Genomic DNA, 13,633 nt, shown 5'->3' with positions numbered 1-13,633 from the left:
ATGGAAGGAAGGGAATTGGTGTTGCCGACTGTGTCCCGCGTTGCAGTGTTTGGTGGTACCCATGGCAACGAGCTGTCAGGAGTGTACCTGGTGAGAGAGAAGAAGGTGGAGGAGGACGGCCACGTCTCTGTGATGTCCAACCCGCGCGCCGTCCAGCAGTGTCAGAGATACATGGAGACAGATCTGAACCGCTGTTTCACCCTCAGGTCTGACGACCCTGAGGTCTGACGCTAGGGGGCCCACGAACAAAAAAAACAACAATAATATACAGTATCAGTCAAAAGTTTGCACACACCTACTCATTCAAGGGTTTTTCTTAATTTTTTACTATTTTCTACATTGTAGAATAATAGTGAAGACATCAAAACTATGAAATAACATAGTAGCCACCGTTTGCCTTGATGACAGCTTTGCACACTCTTGGCATTCTCTCAACCAGCTTCATGAGGAATGCTTTTCCAACAGTCTTGAAGGAGTCTGAACACTTTCTGAATGCACTGTTTCTAAACTTGTAGTTCCCGAGTGGCGCAGTGGTCTAAGGCACTGCATCTCAGTGCTTGAGGCGTCACTACAGACCCCCCGGTTCGATTCCAGGCTGTATCACAACCGGCCGTGATTGGGAGTCCTGTAGGGCGGTGCACAATTGACCCAGCGTCGTCCGGGTTTGGCCGGTGTAGGCCGACATTGTAAATAAGAATGTTCTTAACTGACTTGCCTAGTTAAATAAAGGTAAAATAAAATAAATGAAAAATCATGGCTGAAAAACGACTGGCTTGCAGGGCCCTGACCTCCAGGGGGCCCCCATTGATTGTATTAGTCATTCTCGCTCAGATATCAAAATAACATGGCATAAGTCATGGGAAAATATGTAGAATTGCAGGAAATGAACTTCAAAACATACATTTTTTCTCTCCCCCCGTCAAGAGCTGGGCCACTAAAATGTTTTGCCCAGCTCTTGGCCCTGATACATCCTTCTTCTTCTCTCTCTCTCTCTCCCTCTTAGTGGCCCTGTGACAGACAAAAACCCCTATGAGATAGTGCGGTCCCAGGAGCTGAACTCTAGGTCCTAAAGGCAGTCAAGAGGCCACGGACCTGGTGTGTGACCTCCACGACACTACCGCTAACCTGGGCCTGTCCCGCATCGCCAACTCGGACTGCGACTAGAGCTCTCTTCACATCTAGAGATACCAGGCAAGAGCAAACGATCCTAACAGATACTCAAAGAGGAGATGGGGGTCAAAGCGTTTTTTTTTTTGGGATGCATTTTCTCATTAGAGTAGATGTACGCTGATTGAAAAGACGGGATAGTTCCTATCCTATTCTAAAAGATCAATATGGATGAAGGTAAGGTGACGAGGGATAGTACAACTTTTGAGATTTTAAGTTAATTCAGTAACTCAGTAGGGTAGAACATGAGGTTAGCCTTAACTCTGCTTCCAACAATTTGGATAGTAGCCTTCACTGTGCTTAGAAGAGCTGGAAACGTAAGCATTTCGCTGCGCTTGCGATAACATCTGCCAAAGGTGTTTACGCGACCAATCAAATTTGATTTGATTTGACATGGAACCTTCTTAGCCAGTTTTTTAACAGCGCTTGATTGATTTAGTTTATTTTGACAATTAAACAAATACATATACAGCCAATACATACATTTAAAAAAAACGATCAAAGACAGAACAATAAAGTCAGTGACTTATTTCCATTGTGGTCCTTTTGGTAAGATTAAGGCGAGAATTGTAAAACTTATGATGCTATACATGCTATACGGGTATTGAAATCATATTATATCATACGTATATTTGAAATGCCATTCATGTAAATGTATTTTTCCCCCTGCAGCGATTGAGATTGGTCCTCAGGCCCATGGTCAGGTCCAATATGTTATCCGCAATGCAAGAAGGGGTCCAGCACATACTAGAATGGGTCCGCCTCTTTAACTCAGGTACCTGGCTTACAACTGACGGAAGTCATTAAATTCAGCACTGCTAACAAATTTAAATAGTTCACTGTCCCACATGCTTGTATTGTAAACCCCTCATTCAGATTTATTTCACGCTTTCTCTTCCCCTCTCTCTCTCTCTCCTCCTCTCCCTGTCTCTCTTTCACAGGCAGACAGTTTGAAGGAGGAAAAGTGGAAGTGTACACCATGGTGAAAAATGTTCACTACCCAAGAGACACTGAGACCCACAGCATTATAGCCGCCATCCATCCATCCTCAACTCCAGGTATGCAATCATTACAGCTGCCATCCATCCTCAACTCCAGGTATGCAATCATTACAGCCGCCATCCATCCTCAACTCCAGGTATGCAATCATTACACCCGCCATCCATCCTCAACTCCAGGTATGCAATCATTACAGCCGCCATCCATCCTCAACTCCAGGTATACAATGCCCTTGAAACTTAAACTTGACATGGACTTAGTATGGGACGCACTATAGTTTCCTTCTAAGCAAGGGCCTGCTGGTTGTAGAGCTAGCTATCATTGTCCCAGGTGGTTTTATGATATTATATGGTCATGTGTAACAGCAAAACAATCTCTGGGTCAGGATCTGGTATAGCCACACTTTAACTCCTCTCTCTCAGGATCGGGACTTCTGCCTCCTCCTCACCCCTACGATCCTTTGTTCCACACTTCCTCATCATCATCATGATTCATCATCATCATCATCAGACACTAAAGTACCAAGGGACTGAGCCTCTCTATCCATTCTTCATGAATGAATGTGCGTACTATGAGAAGGGCGTAGCTCTCTCCCTGGCAAGACACGAGAGGTGCGGGACCATCCCATCCGGTTGGAGAGAGAAAGAGAACAGGGAAAGAGGAAAAAGTTCAGCAGAAGAAATGGAGGAGGAAGAGGAGATGGAGGACGAAGGCTATCAGAAGCTAATGGAATATGGAGAGGAGAGTTACTAACTAAATGGACAATACACAAGAGAGCACATTTCAAGTTCTTGATCTGAACGGTGGATTCAAAACACACCTTAGGGAATAAGGTTGTCATGTCAAGTGAGACGCGTTGATCAAATTTTATGAACTTTAAATAATAATAATAAAATCCTTTATTGAAATGACAGCATTTGCACACACACACACACTACTACTATGTTTGACATTATTAGCTCTCAATTCCAACATTTTCCACACTTCGCTACTCCAGGATATAATAATAATAATAATAAATAATACGCCATTTAGCAGACGCTTTTATCCAAAGCGACTTACAGTCATGCGTGCATACATTTTTTTTTGTGTATGGGTGGTCCCGGGGATCGAACCCACTACCTTGGCGTTACAAGCGCCGTGCTCTATCCAGCTGAGCTACAGAGGACCTCATCTCTTGGGAGAATAGTAAAATACATTCACAATAGATTTACTGAAGCACATACATACCATACCATATCATACCATTTGCCATATGAACTACATTTGAGGCAGGAAAGACGGTAGGTTTGATTTGCATTTGCCAGTCAGAAAATATGGTTAGAACAATCTGTTTTAAAATATTGAAGAAAAAAAAAAATCTACAGCATTTTGAAAAAGCTTAACTCTTATCAGCTACTTTAAGTCTGCATACTAAGTCTACATTCTTTCATAAGTCTTACCTGTCATAACATTTTCCTGAAACGTTGACTGCTGTCATGTCAGGTATAAGAAGACATGCAGACCTTACGACACACTATTTAAATGAACACGTCTCCAAGTACTCTATTCTTCTTGACGGTAAAGGGATGATCAAGGTATTTGTCAGCCATTAATCTTCACTTGCAAACAGTTAATTGTACACTTCCACCGCTTATCGATTAACTAGCGTAAATTCAGATTATATATCCAGGCCTACAAATAAGAGCATTCATTGCAAAACACTTTAAAATATGATCCAAAAATAACTACTATTTAAAAGAAAACGATCATTAACGTTTTTCATACGACCACATTAAATACATTCTTGATACTCAATATAATAAATTAGTATTAACAGTTCACAGTTTTAATCTTTGATCTTATTAATGCAAGCCTATGCCATAGAAGTGGCATTTATAGGTGATATTAAACATGAATAAATTAAGTAAACCAAAAAGACAAATAGCAAAAAGTAACACTATGTATATGCAACAAATAAATCAAAGTAACCACATCTAAAGTCAATAGTTAGCAATAGTCTACAATGGAATGTAACGCCATGTTTACAAAAACAGAAACTTCATAACAAAGTGACATTGTCCACTATTAACCTAGTTGTAATGTGGGGGTAATACATTCCTACATTTCTAAAGTATTTCTGCAGAATCTTACAAATCAATCAAAATATAAAAATAATATTCCTGATAAAAGTAAAAACAAAACCTCATGAAGTCAACAAATTACATACAAAATATCCAACCACTTCTACAACCACTGCACCCTATATGTTACTCTCTAGATTGTCACTCAAAAGGAAAATATTTGTAGCTTATATTTTTCCACATGTCCTAGATTATGTCCAGGTTTTCTATGGTCTAAATATAATTTGATTTAAATGTTTGCACTAAACTTAAAATCGCCATCAACATATTTCTTTCAGAAAGGTTAGATTTTCCAAACACGGGCCTATAGTGTTTCTTGCTAGTGCATATGAGAGTCGAATGAAGGCAGCTCTCACCTGACCGTTACGGTTTGTAAAGTCTTATAAACAATCATATGCTTGGTCTAACCAAATGGTACATTGTGTTCTGGACCACTCTGTTGCCCAATTTCAACTCAACCCCTCACCCCTACACTAGGCACTTTTATAGATCTGAAATGATTGGATAGGTGTTAGCAATAGCGTGTAAAAATCCCAGTAGCCAGTAGCAAAGATTAGCATTTTCTATATACCTATTCAGTTCTTTCAAGATCAACAAGTGTCATGTGGTTGGAGTTATGGTTTTGATTTGGAAATGGGCCTCTATGCTACCCTGTAGGCAGTCATGCGGTAGTAGTTCTGACTGTGCCCGTCTCTACGCTACCCTGTAGGCAGTCATGCGGTAGTAGTTCTGACTGTGACTTCGCGCCGCCCACACCAGGAGAGCGGCGGCCATCATGTGCAGCGGGGAGGAGATGAGGGCCAGGTAGAGGGACCAGCCCAGGGAGCCATCCACCTTGCCTGGCAGAACAGAGACTCTGTGGAGGAGATCCATCCCTGCCAGGTAACAGCACACTGTGGCTAGAGTACACAGCCCTGCAGGGAGCGCAGGTGGAAGAGAGAGAGGGGGGATCAAGGATTACTTTTTCGTTCAACTACTGTTGTGTCGGTGGTGAGTCTTAAAACATGTTCTCAAGGATAGCTGCACTCAAAGCTTGATGATGAGTTGGTTATTTGAATCAGCTGTGTAGTGCTAAGGCAAAACAACAAAACGTGCACCCCTTTCGGGGTCCCCAGGACCGAGTTTGGGAAACACTGGACTAGTTAGTATGTGACATAGAAGTGCAAAGTAGTTGCCAATAGCCATGATGCCTGACACTGAGCGGCCCTTCTGGAAACAACGAAGAAAGGCTATACAACTCAGAATAGAGTGATGAGAACAACACAACGTTGAATAAAATCCCTCACCAGCCAGTAGGTGGAGCATTCCTATGCCCAGGGTGGGGGTGAGACTGTGGCAGAGGCAGGCACAGAACCCTATCAAGCCTGCCAGCACCACAAGTCCTAAGGAGATTAATGGCAGCAGGAACTGGCACCTCCACAGGTCTGCACACAGATAGGGATCCACGTTTAAACTTAATAGGCAAGCAGTAAAAAAAAAAAAAAACTCTCGCCACAACATTTCAGATAGAAAAAGCAAGAGCATCCGAGTGCATACAACGATACTGCGTCTATTATTGAAGATCACAGATGCCAGGTATACGTTTCTCACGCATTGCATAACGCATATCACACAATGTGGGCATAAGACATTAATTACTGAAGTATAGGCATAAGACAGGGTGATCCAACTCCGGTCCTGGAGAGCTACTGGGTGAATCAATGTGTGTTCGTACTGGATTGGAACAAAAGCCTGGACACCCCAATTGTTTTTTTTCCAGGACTGGAGTTAGTGACCCCTGGCATAAGGCATTGAGCATGCATAGCATATCACAGAAGCTGGGCATGGTTAACAGATCAATACATTGCAATTTGCAAGATAAATGAATAGAGGCTTACAGGTCCGCAGCATGTCCTCTCCACTGTTGTGGTTCCCTGGCTCTTTGTACTTCGGAGTAAACTGCTGTGGTAACGTGAAGCTAACACACGTCCTTGGATCTGAAACAAGGAGAAATTGGAAAAAAACAAAAAAAACATAAATCATGCCCCGACAAACCATGGATTCGATCCCCAAATTACTTAGAGGAAATCCGTGTTGCATGAGTTTATGGGAGGGGGTAGGTTAATCAGACCTGACTCCTTGTACCAGTGGGTATGAGATGGCACCAGAACGCAGCGCCACCAGAGGCCCGTGGTCCCGTTGAGACGGAAGAGCGTGTCGCTGTAGGTCTTCTCATCGAATTCCCCGTCCATGAATTCCTCATACAGTGACCGCAGTTCGGATACGTTGGCCTCGCCTCGCACCGGTGGACTGGTGTACTGGTACCAGTGCTGCGTTCCAATCGCTACAGACAGGTACACAGTAGCCAGCAAGCTGAGCACACAGCTGATGACCAAAGCCGTGGCGTAACGGTTGTCAACCATTGTTTGCCAACTGAGAGACGCGTCAAATGGGAGATTATAGCAAAAGGCTTCGCCTCTTCCTCTCGGATTATAGCTACCCGTGGCGATGGCCCAGTCACTGCGTGTAACGCAATACCCGAACCAAAGTACAGTAGGCTCAAGCAACGGTTCAGCGGCAGTAGGAAATCCTGCGATGGAATATTATCCAATCCACTCAGAAATGTTCTTTATGGCAAAGATGTAGACTACATACAACACGCCTTTACTAGCTGCCTCGTTCGTGTCCGACACTGTTTCAACACTGTAGGTGTCCCTGTCGCGGGCAGCCTAGACGCGCCATCTGCAAGCTTGTCCCACTTCTTAAAAATCACTGCTGCATATGGTGGGTGGGTGGGTGGCCTGACGATGCGACAGATTGTTTGGCCACCCCGCCTGTTCTACAAGCCCAAAACAACCACATGTTATATTGCACTAAATTAGTAGTAGCAAATAATACTTTAGTCATTATTTTCTCTTTCCGGCATAGGCTACTCTTGTTTCATGAGGAACAGCACCTGCGAACTTAAGCTTGTTAAGAAAGATTGCAAACACGTAAATCCATGCGTTTTCCTTTTCCGGAAGGCGGCAGTGGAATGCTGGGTATTATAGTTTTTACCAATAGCTCGAAGATAGTGTTTGGAGTAGTGAGGCTAACGAAGCCGACTGTAGACGCCTCTCAATCAGAGAGGTGCGGGGGGGCTGCCTTAATCGAAGTCCACGTCATCGGCGCCCAACGCGCCTCGTTTGCATGTTGTGTAAATTATTTTAATTAAAGTTTAAACCATACATTTTGAGGCATAGACCTTCAATTCTCTTCTTGAAATAGGCTAATAATCTCAATTATTGAAATAAATAGAATAGCCTAATCCTATAGAGAAGGCAGGCTACAATACACATCAATATATGGAAATACGCAATAGAAAATGGGATATGAACTGAAGATAACTATTTTACCTTAACCAAAATATGACAAAATAAATAAAAACGTTTTTTTGTTTAGGAACTGATCAAGGTTGGTATTGAATGACTTGCATGCTTGATTTCGCAGAGTGGGGTTTGATCTTTAGGCCTGACGCCAGCAGTTGGTAGACTACTGGTCCTTTAGTGGCTGTGTGACGTGTCACTCATGACACAACCGATCGTTATAATAGCACCACTACCTTCTTGGTGAACCACTTTACATTCTTGAAGATGAACAACGATGCACAATGTAGGCAATTTAATTTAAAATTAAGTTACTGTCCCAGCCACTTGGTGCCAGATGGACACCAGGTTGATAGCACTTGAACATTCCTTGAATTCTTGTCATTAATTAAGAGGAATGGCACTACACTTTAGGTAACTCTTCTCCGAGATAAGGACATCTGATTGGTTTTGTTAGTGATGAGCCCTGTTGAAAACTTGCATATTCAAAGCACTGTTCAAATTCAAATAAAACCCTATATAAGAGAAATTGCAATGTTATTTATGCAATACAATACACTATAAAATCGAATATCCTATCAGTATAATTTTACATTGACTGCCCTCAATGAATACAGATACTATTCTCTGCCAAATAATAGGTTTTGGTATTGAACGCAAGATACACTTGCATCCATGTGATGAGTGTGATAGAAGGAGTCAGGCGCAGGAGGGTTATCACCGAAATATGAGTTTATTCCGTCGTACACAAATAGCGCTGGATAGCGACACACGAAAACAGGCACAGGGGGGAACTATCTACCCCCGCCAATACACAGTACGGGATACTCCAATTATATACAGACACAGGGGGAAATATCTACCCCGGCAACACAAAGTGCGAGTAGCTCCACTACTCTCACAAATAACAATCACCCACAAGGACAAGGGGGGCAGAGGGAACACTTATACACAGACTAATGAGGGGATAAGAACCAGGTGTGTGTAATTAACAAGACAATACAAATGGAATGATGATATATGGAGCGGCAGTGGTTGGTAAGCCGGTGACGACGAACGCCGAAGCCTGCCCGAACAAGGAGGGGAGGCAGCCTCGGCGGAAGTCGTGACACCAATAATATAATACTATGCCATTTAGCAGACGCTTTTATCCAAAGCGACTTACAGTCATGCGTGCATACATTTTTCTTTTGTGTGTGTATGCAATCCAATATCAGGCAAGTTTACCACTGTTCCAGTGGTTTTAAACTTAATTTTTGCCCTAATAGTGGTAAGTGGTATATATATTTTTTGTTGCTATTTTATTGTACCCATTGTCTGATTTATGAAGGTCAACAACCATTTGTCTCTTTTCATTTGTGAGTTCTTTACATTCTCCCATGGTGATGGGTGACAACGGGATTTGACGTGTTACCTCATTTTATACCCCAGTGAAACAGGAAGCCATGTAACATCACAATACAGTTCCTTAAACTGAGATAAAAAATAAAAAAAAGTGTTCATGCAGATGGAATTTTGTTTGACTTTATTTATAAGACTCTTTGGATGTTCCAATAATTTTGACAGCTGTCTTTTTGAGAGAAGAAAAACTTGTTTAACAAAATCTCTTTCTCTCAGCAATTGTATTAGTATAAAATAATAATGAAAAAATATTGCTTAGTATTTGTATAATTTATTTTATACAGCCTTTTTTTTCTCATCTTTATACTATTTTGCGAACCTCTAAAGAATACAAAATACATTTTTGTGTGAACATTCTTGCAACATCATAGGAATGTTTTCTTCACCCCTGATACAAACCAAGGGTTGGAACTGGTTCAGGGAACAGAACCAAAAACTGGAAATTAACGAAATTATTTGAGGAACAGAACCAGAATTGAAAACGAAAGTGATCTATACTGTTCTGGAACAGAACCGTTATTTTAAAAAGCATGGGAACTGGTTAATAATATTATTATACGTTCCAGGCGTTTTTTTTTTTCCAGTCCCACAGAAATCGCATCAAAGGGCCAATGCAAAGCCCTCACTCTGTCACTCAGAAACTTATTCCAGCATCTGCCTGCCAGCTGGAAATCGTTGCCAGTGGGTGTGCGTGTGTAGGCCACCTGCCCCTCCCCTCTGAAGCATAGGTTACTGTTGCCTAGGTTACTGTAGCCTACTGATGACGTTACAAGCATAATTCAGAAATTAGGGAGAGACGTTTAATTAGAGAAGAATGGATTTACTTTTTCAATGCTGGTTAAGGATACTATAGTTATCAAGTTTCAAATTTGATTTATTTACTACAACAAGGTTGGGGTTTTTAATTCTAGTGCTGCTCTGTGCACACAAGCTTGTGAGCTAGCTAGCTAGCCAACCAGGGTTGGGGTCAATTCGTTTTTTTTGGAATGTACTTCATTTAAACTCATTCATTAAAGCTCAATTTAGAATTGGACACAGCAGAATTTGAACTGAATTTGAATTGAAGGAGGTATAATTGAATTCCATGCAATTCAAAGGAATTCAACATAAAACACTTATCACTGCAAACAATGCAGATGGTATTTAGCTTGATTATAATTCAAATATGTCTAACATTGTTTATGTTATACATAGCATTGCTAACCACGACCCAAACATCATAACTATTCTTGGGCCAAATTCACCTGGAATCCCCAAGACCAAACTCTAGCGCCCTCTTGACCATTTAAGTCAAACAGGCCAGAAATGCAGGTACCTATCAGAGGCTTATCTCTGTGGTGTTTTTCGGTCTGTTTATGTCACGCCCTGGCTCTAGGGACTCTTTTAAGTTGAGCCAGGGTGTGTAGAGTTTATGTTTTGTGCTCGTTGTGTCTAGTCTAGTTTTGTATATCTATGTTGGCCAGAGTGGTTCTCAATCAGAGGCAACGAGTATCAGCTGTTGCTGGTTGTCTCTGATTGGGAACCATATTTAGTCAGGTGGTTTTCCCACAGTGTTTGTGGGATCTTGTTCCGTGTTGGTTTGTGGTTTGCACCTGTGGACGGCACGTATCGATTTGTTGTTTTGTTCGTGTATCATTTAATAAATAAGTATGTTCACCTTCCACGCTGCGCCTTGGTCCTCTATATCCGAGGATCGTGACAGTTTATTTTCCATATAAACTGTTAGCCATGCACGCTTAACATAGCTGATAACATATCTTAACATAGATGATAACATAGCTTAACATAGCTGATAACATATCTTATCATAGCTCATAAGAGCTTAACAGTATGCAAACTCATTCTCAGTGTTTCGATAAAGTTTGGTCGTTTAGGCTTTGGTTACAATGACATTTATAAAGTTCTGTCCTTTAGGCTTTGGTTACAATGACATATATAAAGTTCTGTCCTTTAGGCTTGGGTTACAATGACATTTCAGTATAAACCCGTGGAGGGCTGTGGAGTTTAGGCTTGGGTTACAATGACATTTCAGTATAAACCCGTGGAGGGCTGTGGAGTTTAGGCTTGGGTTACAATGACATTTCAGTATAAACCCGTGGAGGGCTGTGGAGTTTAGGCTTGGGTTACAATGACATTTCAGTATAAACCCGTGGAGGGCTGTGGAGTTTAGGCTTGGGTTACAATCAATGTTCCCTCTAAACTGTGCGCGTGAATGAGCGCGAAGTAGCCCTGAGACTGCCAAGCAGCTTCCCTGGGACTTCTGCACAGAATAAATATCAGCCCACAGAGAGAAGCACGAGATTGAACTACACTCAACTTTCTAGAGCAGTGGTCACCAACCGGTTGATCGCGATCGACTCGTCGATCTCCAAGGCATTTCTAAGCGATCGCCAAACATTTCTGTAAAAACCCAAACATTGTGTTCCTATTTTTTTCTTCTTCTATTGGTCTCGGGCTGTTGGTGGTAGGTGCAGCCGATTCAGCTGCCCTGCGAGACGGATAGGCCAACTGTTGCCATTTTCAACCTTTTCACGTGTCTGCCTTCCCGGCGGGCCCGGAGAACAAATCAAGTCCACTATGTGCCTACCGCTGGCCAATAGGATGGCTCAGATGACGTGTCCGCAGTAACGTAACAGGCATAAAAGAAAGCTACAGCAGAGTTGATACTGTGAGATTTCAAAACGTTTAAAACCACGACTAGAGACAGACTGTCAACGAAGACAGCAAAGAGATGCTGTTTATATGAGTGACTTTATGTTTAAGTTCTTACTCAGCTCTGTCACCCCCTCGGGCTGATGCAGTGGAGGACATCTTGGTGGGCTATACTCAGCCTTGTCTCAGGGTAGTAAGTTGGTGGTCTGTTGATATCCCTCTGGTGGTGTGGGGGCTGTGCTTTGGCAAAGTGGGTGGGGTTAAATCCTGCCTGGTTGGCCCTGTCTGGGGATATCGTCGGACGGGGCCATAGTGTCTCCTGACCCCACCACGTCTCAGCCTCCAGTATCTCCCAGAGGACCTGAGCCCTAGGACCATTCCTCAGGACTACCTGGCCTGATGACTCCTGGCTGTCCCCAGTCCACCTGGTTGTGCTGCTGCTCCAGTTTCAACTGTTCTGCCTGCGGCTATGGAACCCTGACCTGTTCACCGGACGTGCTACCTTGTCCCAGACCTGCTGTTTTCGACTCTCTCTTTCTCTCTCCCTCACTCTCTCTCTCTCTACTGCACCTGCTGTCTCGACCTCTGAATGCTCGGCTATGAAAAGCCAACTGACATTTATTTCTGAGGTACTAACCTGTTGCACCCTGCTGGTCATCTATGAATGTTTGAAAATCTTGAAGAACAATCTGGCCTTAATGGCCATGTACTCTTATAATCTCCACCCGGCCCAATCAGAAGAGAACTGGCCACCCCTCAGAGCCTGGTTCCTCTCTAGGTTTCTTCCTAGGTTCCTGCCTTTCTAGGGAGTTTTTCCTAGCCACCGGCTTCTACCTCTATATTGCTTGCATTGTCACGTTGTGACAGTTGCTAAGGGCTTTATAAATAAAATTGATTTGATAAAATGCACATTCTCCCTATTTCTGCTCAGCACTACAACAAGCATTGAAGCAGAAATTAATGAGTTGGAAAGTGTATCTATAGGCTTGAGTTGTTGTTGTTATTACTAGTGGCTTGGGTCTTTTTTAATATCGAGGAATATTTCCCTTTCTCTGCTCGTAGGAGTAACAACATGAATTTGTGCATGAGGCAGAAATAATGCGGTGCGACTCGAGTTTTGCCATAAGCTGGAAGACGGTGTCCCTTTTTGGTCAGTGTCAGTGGAGGAAAGAGTCCCTTTTTGGTCAGTGTCAGCGGAGGAAAGAGTCCCTTTTTGGTCAGTGTCAGTGGAGGAAAGAGTCCCTTTTTGGTCAGTGTCAGTGGAGGAAAGGGTCCCTTTTTGGTCAGTGTCAGTGGAGGAAAGGGTCCCTTTTTGGTCAGTGTCAGTGGAGGAAAGGGTCCCTTTTTGGTCAGTGTCAGTGGAGGAAAGGGTCCCTTTTTGGTCAGTGTCAGTGGAGGAAAGGGTCCCTTTTTGGTCAGTGTCAGTGGAGGAAAGGGTCCCTTTTTGGTCAGTGTCAGTGGAGGAAAGAGTCCCTTTTTGGTCAGTGTCAGTGGAGGAAAGGGAGAGCGGAGGGATGTTGAGAGGTGGACCCTTAGTCTGCTGCTCTCTCCCTCCGCTGAGACTGACCATCACATGCAAGCGCCATCACACCGGTAAAAAAAAAAAAAAAAGCAAATTATTTAAATGTATGCTCACTCAGCTGTGCCTCACAAGTAATACAACAACGGATCTTTTACCAGTGGGATCATATAGACTACTTCAAATTTTGAAATATAATTTCAAAAATCGCCTGAACGATTCAAAGCAAAGCCAATATGCGGCGATAATGTATTGGACCTACAGCCTACTGCACAAACCTCATTGCTACAGAACTGTTTTTAATAGGTTAATGTTGCACAGACATATGTACAGTGGTAGATATCAGCTTGCATTTTGACTCAGAAAGTGAATCAACGCAATATTAGCCACTTTCAATGCAACATACCAAAACAAAACAAACTATGCAA

General features: G+C 42.8%; 1 protein-coding gene and 1 pseudogene across 1 annotated transcript; one reads left to right on the top strand and one right to left on the bottom strand.

Moving 5' to 3' along the window:
• On the top strand, nt 1-1,180 carry LOC121559509 (annotated as a pseudogene).
• A 2,085-nt stretch (nt 1,181-3,265) lies between these two features.
• Nucleotides 3,266-7,307, bottom strand: LOC121559507 (claudin domain-containing protein 1). Its single transcript, XM_041872743.2, has 4 exons — nt 6,400-7,307; nt 6,167-6,265; nt 5,576-5,713; nt 3,266-5,203 (listed from the first exon to the last, which is right to left on the bottom strand). Exons 1-4 carry the CDS (start codon nt 6,689-6,691, stop codon nt 4,983-4,985), a joined length of 750 nt encoding a protein of 249 aa, XP_041728677.1. The 5' UTR covers nt 6,692-7,307; the 3' UTR covers nt 3,266-4,982.
• Between the last annotated feature and the right edge of the window lie 6,326 nt (nt 7,308-13,633).

Source organism: Coregonus clupeaformis, unplaced genomic scaffold (assembly GCF_020615455.1).
Source record: "Coregonus clupeaformis isolate EN_2021a unplaced genomic scaffold, ASM2061545v1 scaf0153, whole genome shotgun sequence".
NCBI classification, from domain to species: Eukaryota; Metazoa; Chordata; class Actinopteri; order Salmoniformes; family Salmonidae; genus Coregonus; species Coregonus clupeaformis.
The sequence above is the reverse complement of the archived record's forward strand: the minus strand, read 5'-3'. Positions and strand labels throughout refer to the sequence as shown.

What these genes read in the sequence shown, in the direction of transcription:
- LOC121559507 (XM_041872743.2), bottom strand. Translation starts at nt 6,691, where the DNA reads ATGGTTGACAACCGTTACGCCACGGCTTTGGTCATCAGCTGTGTGCTC. An exon ending in CCACTGGTACAAGGAGTCAG is followed by an intron (nt 6,266 to 6,399) that starts GTCTGATTAACC and finishes TCCTTGTTTCAG; the next exon opens with ATCCAAGGACGTGTGTTAGC. An exon ending in AGAGGACATGCTGCGGACCT is followed by an intron (nt 5,714 to 6,166) that starts GTAAGCCTCTAT and finishes ATCTGTGTGCAG; the next exon opens with ACCTGTGGAGGTGCCAGTTC.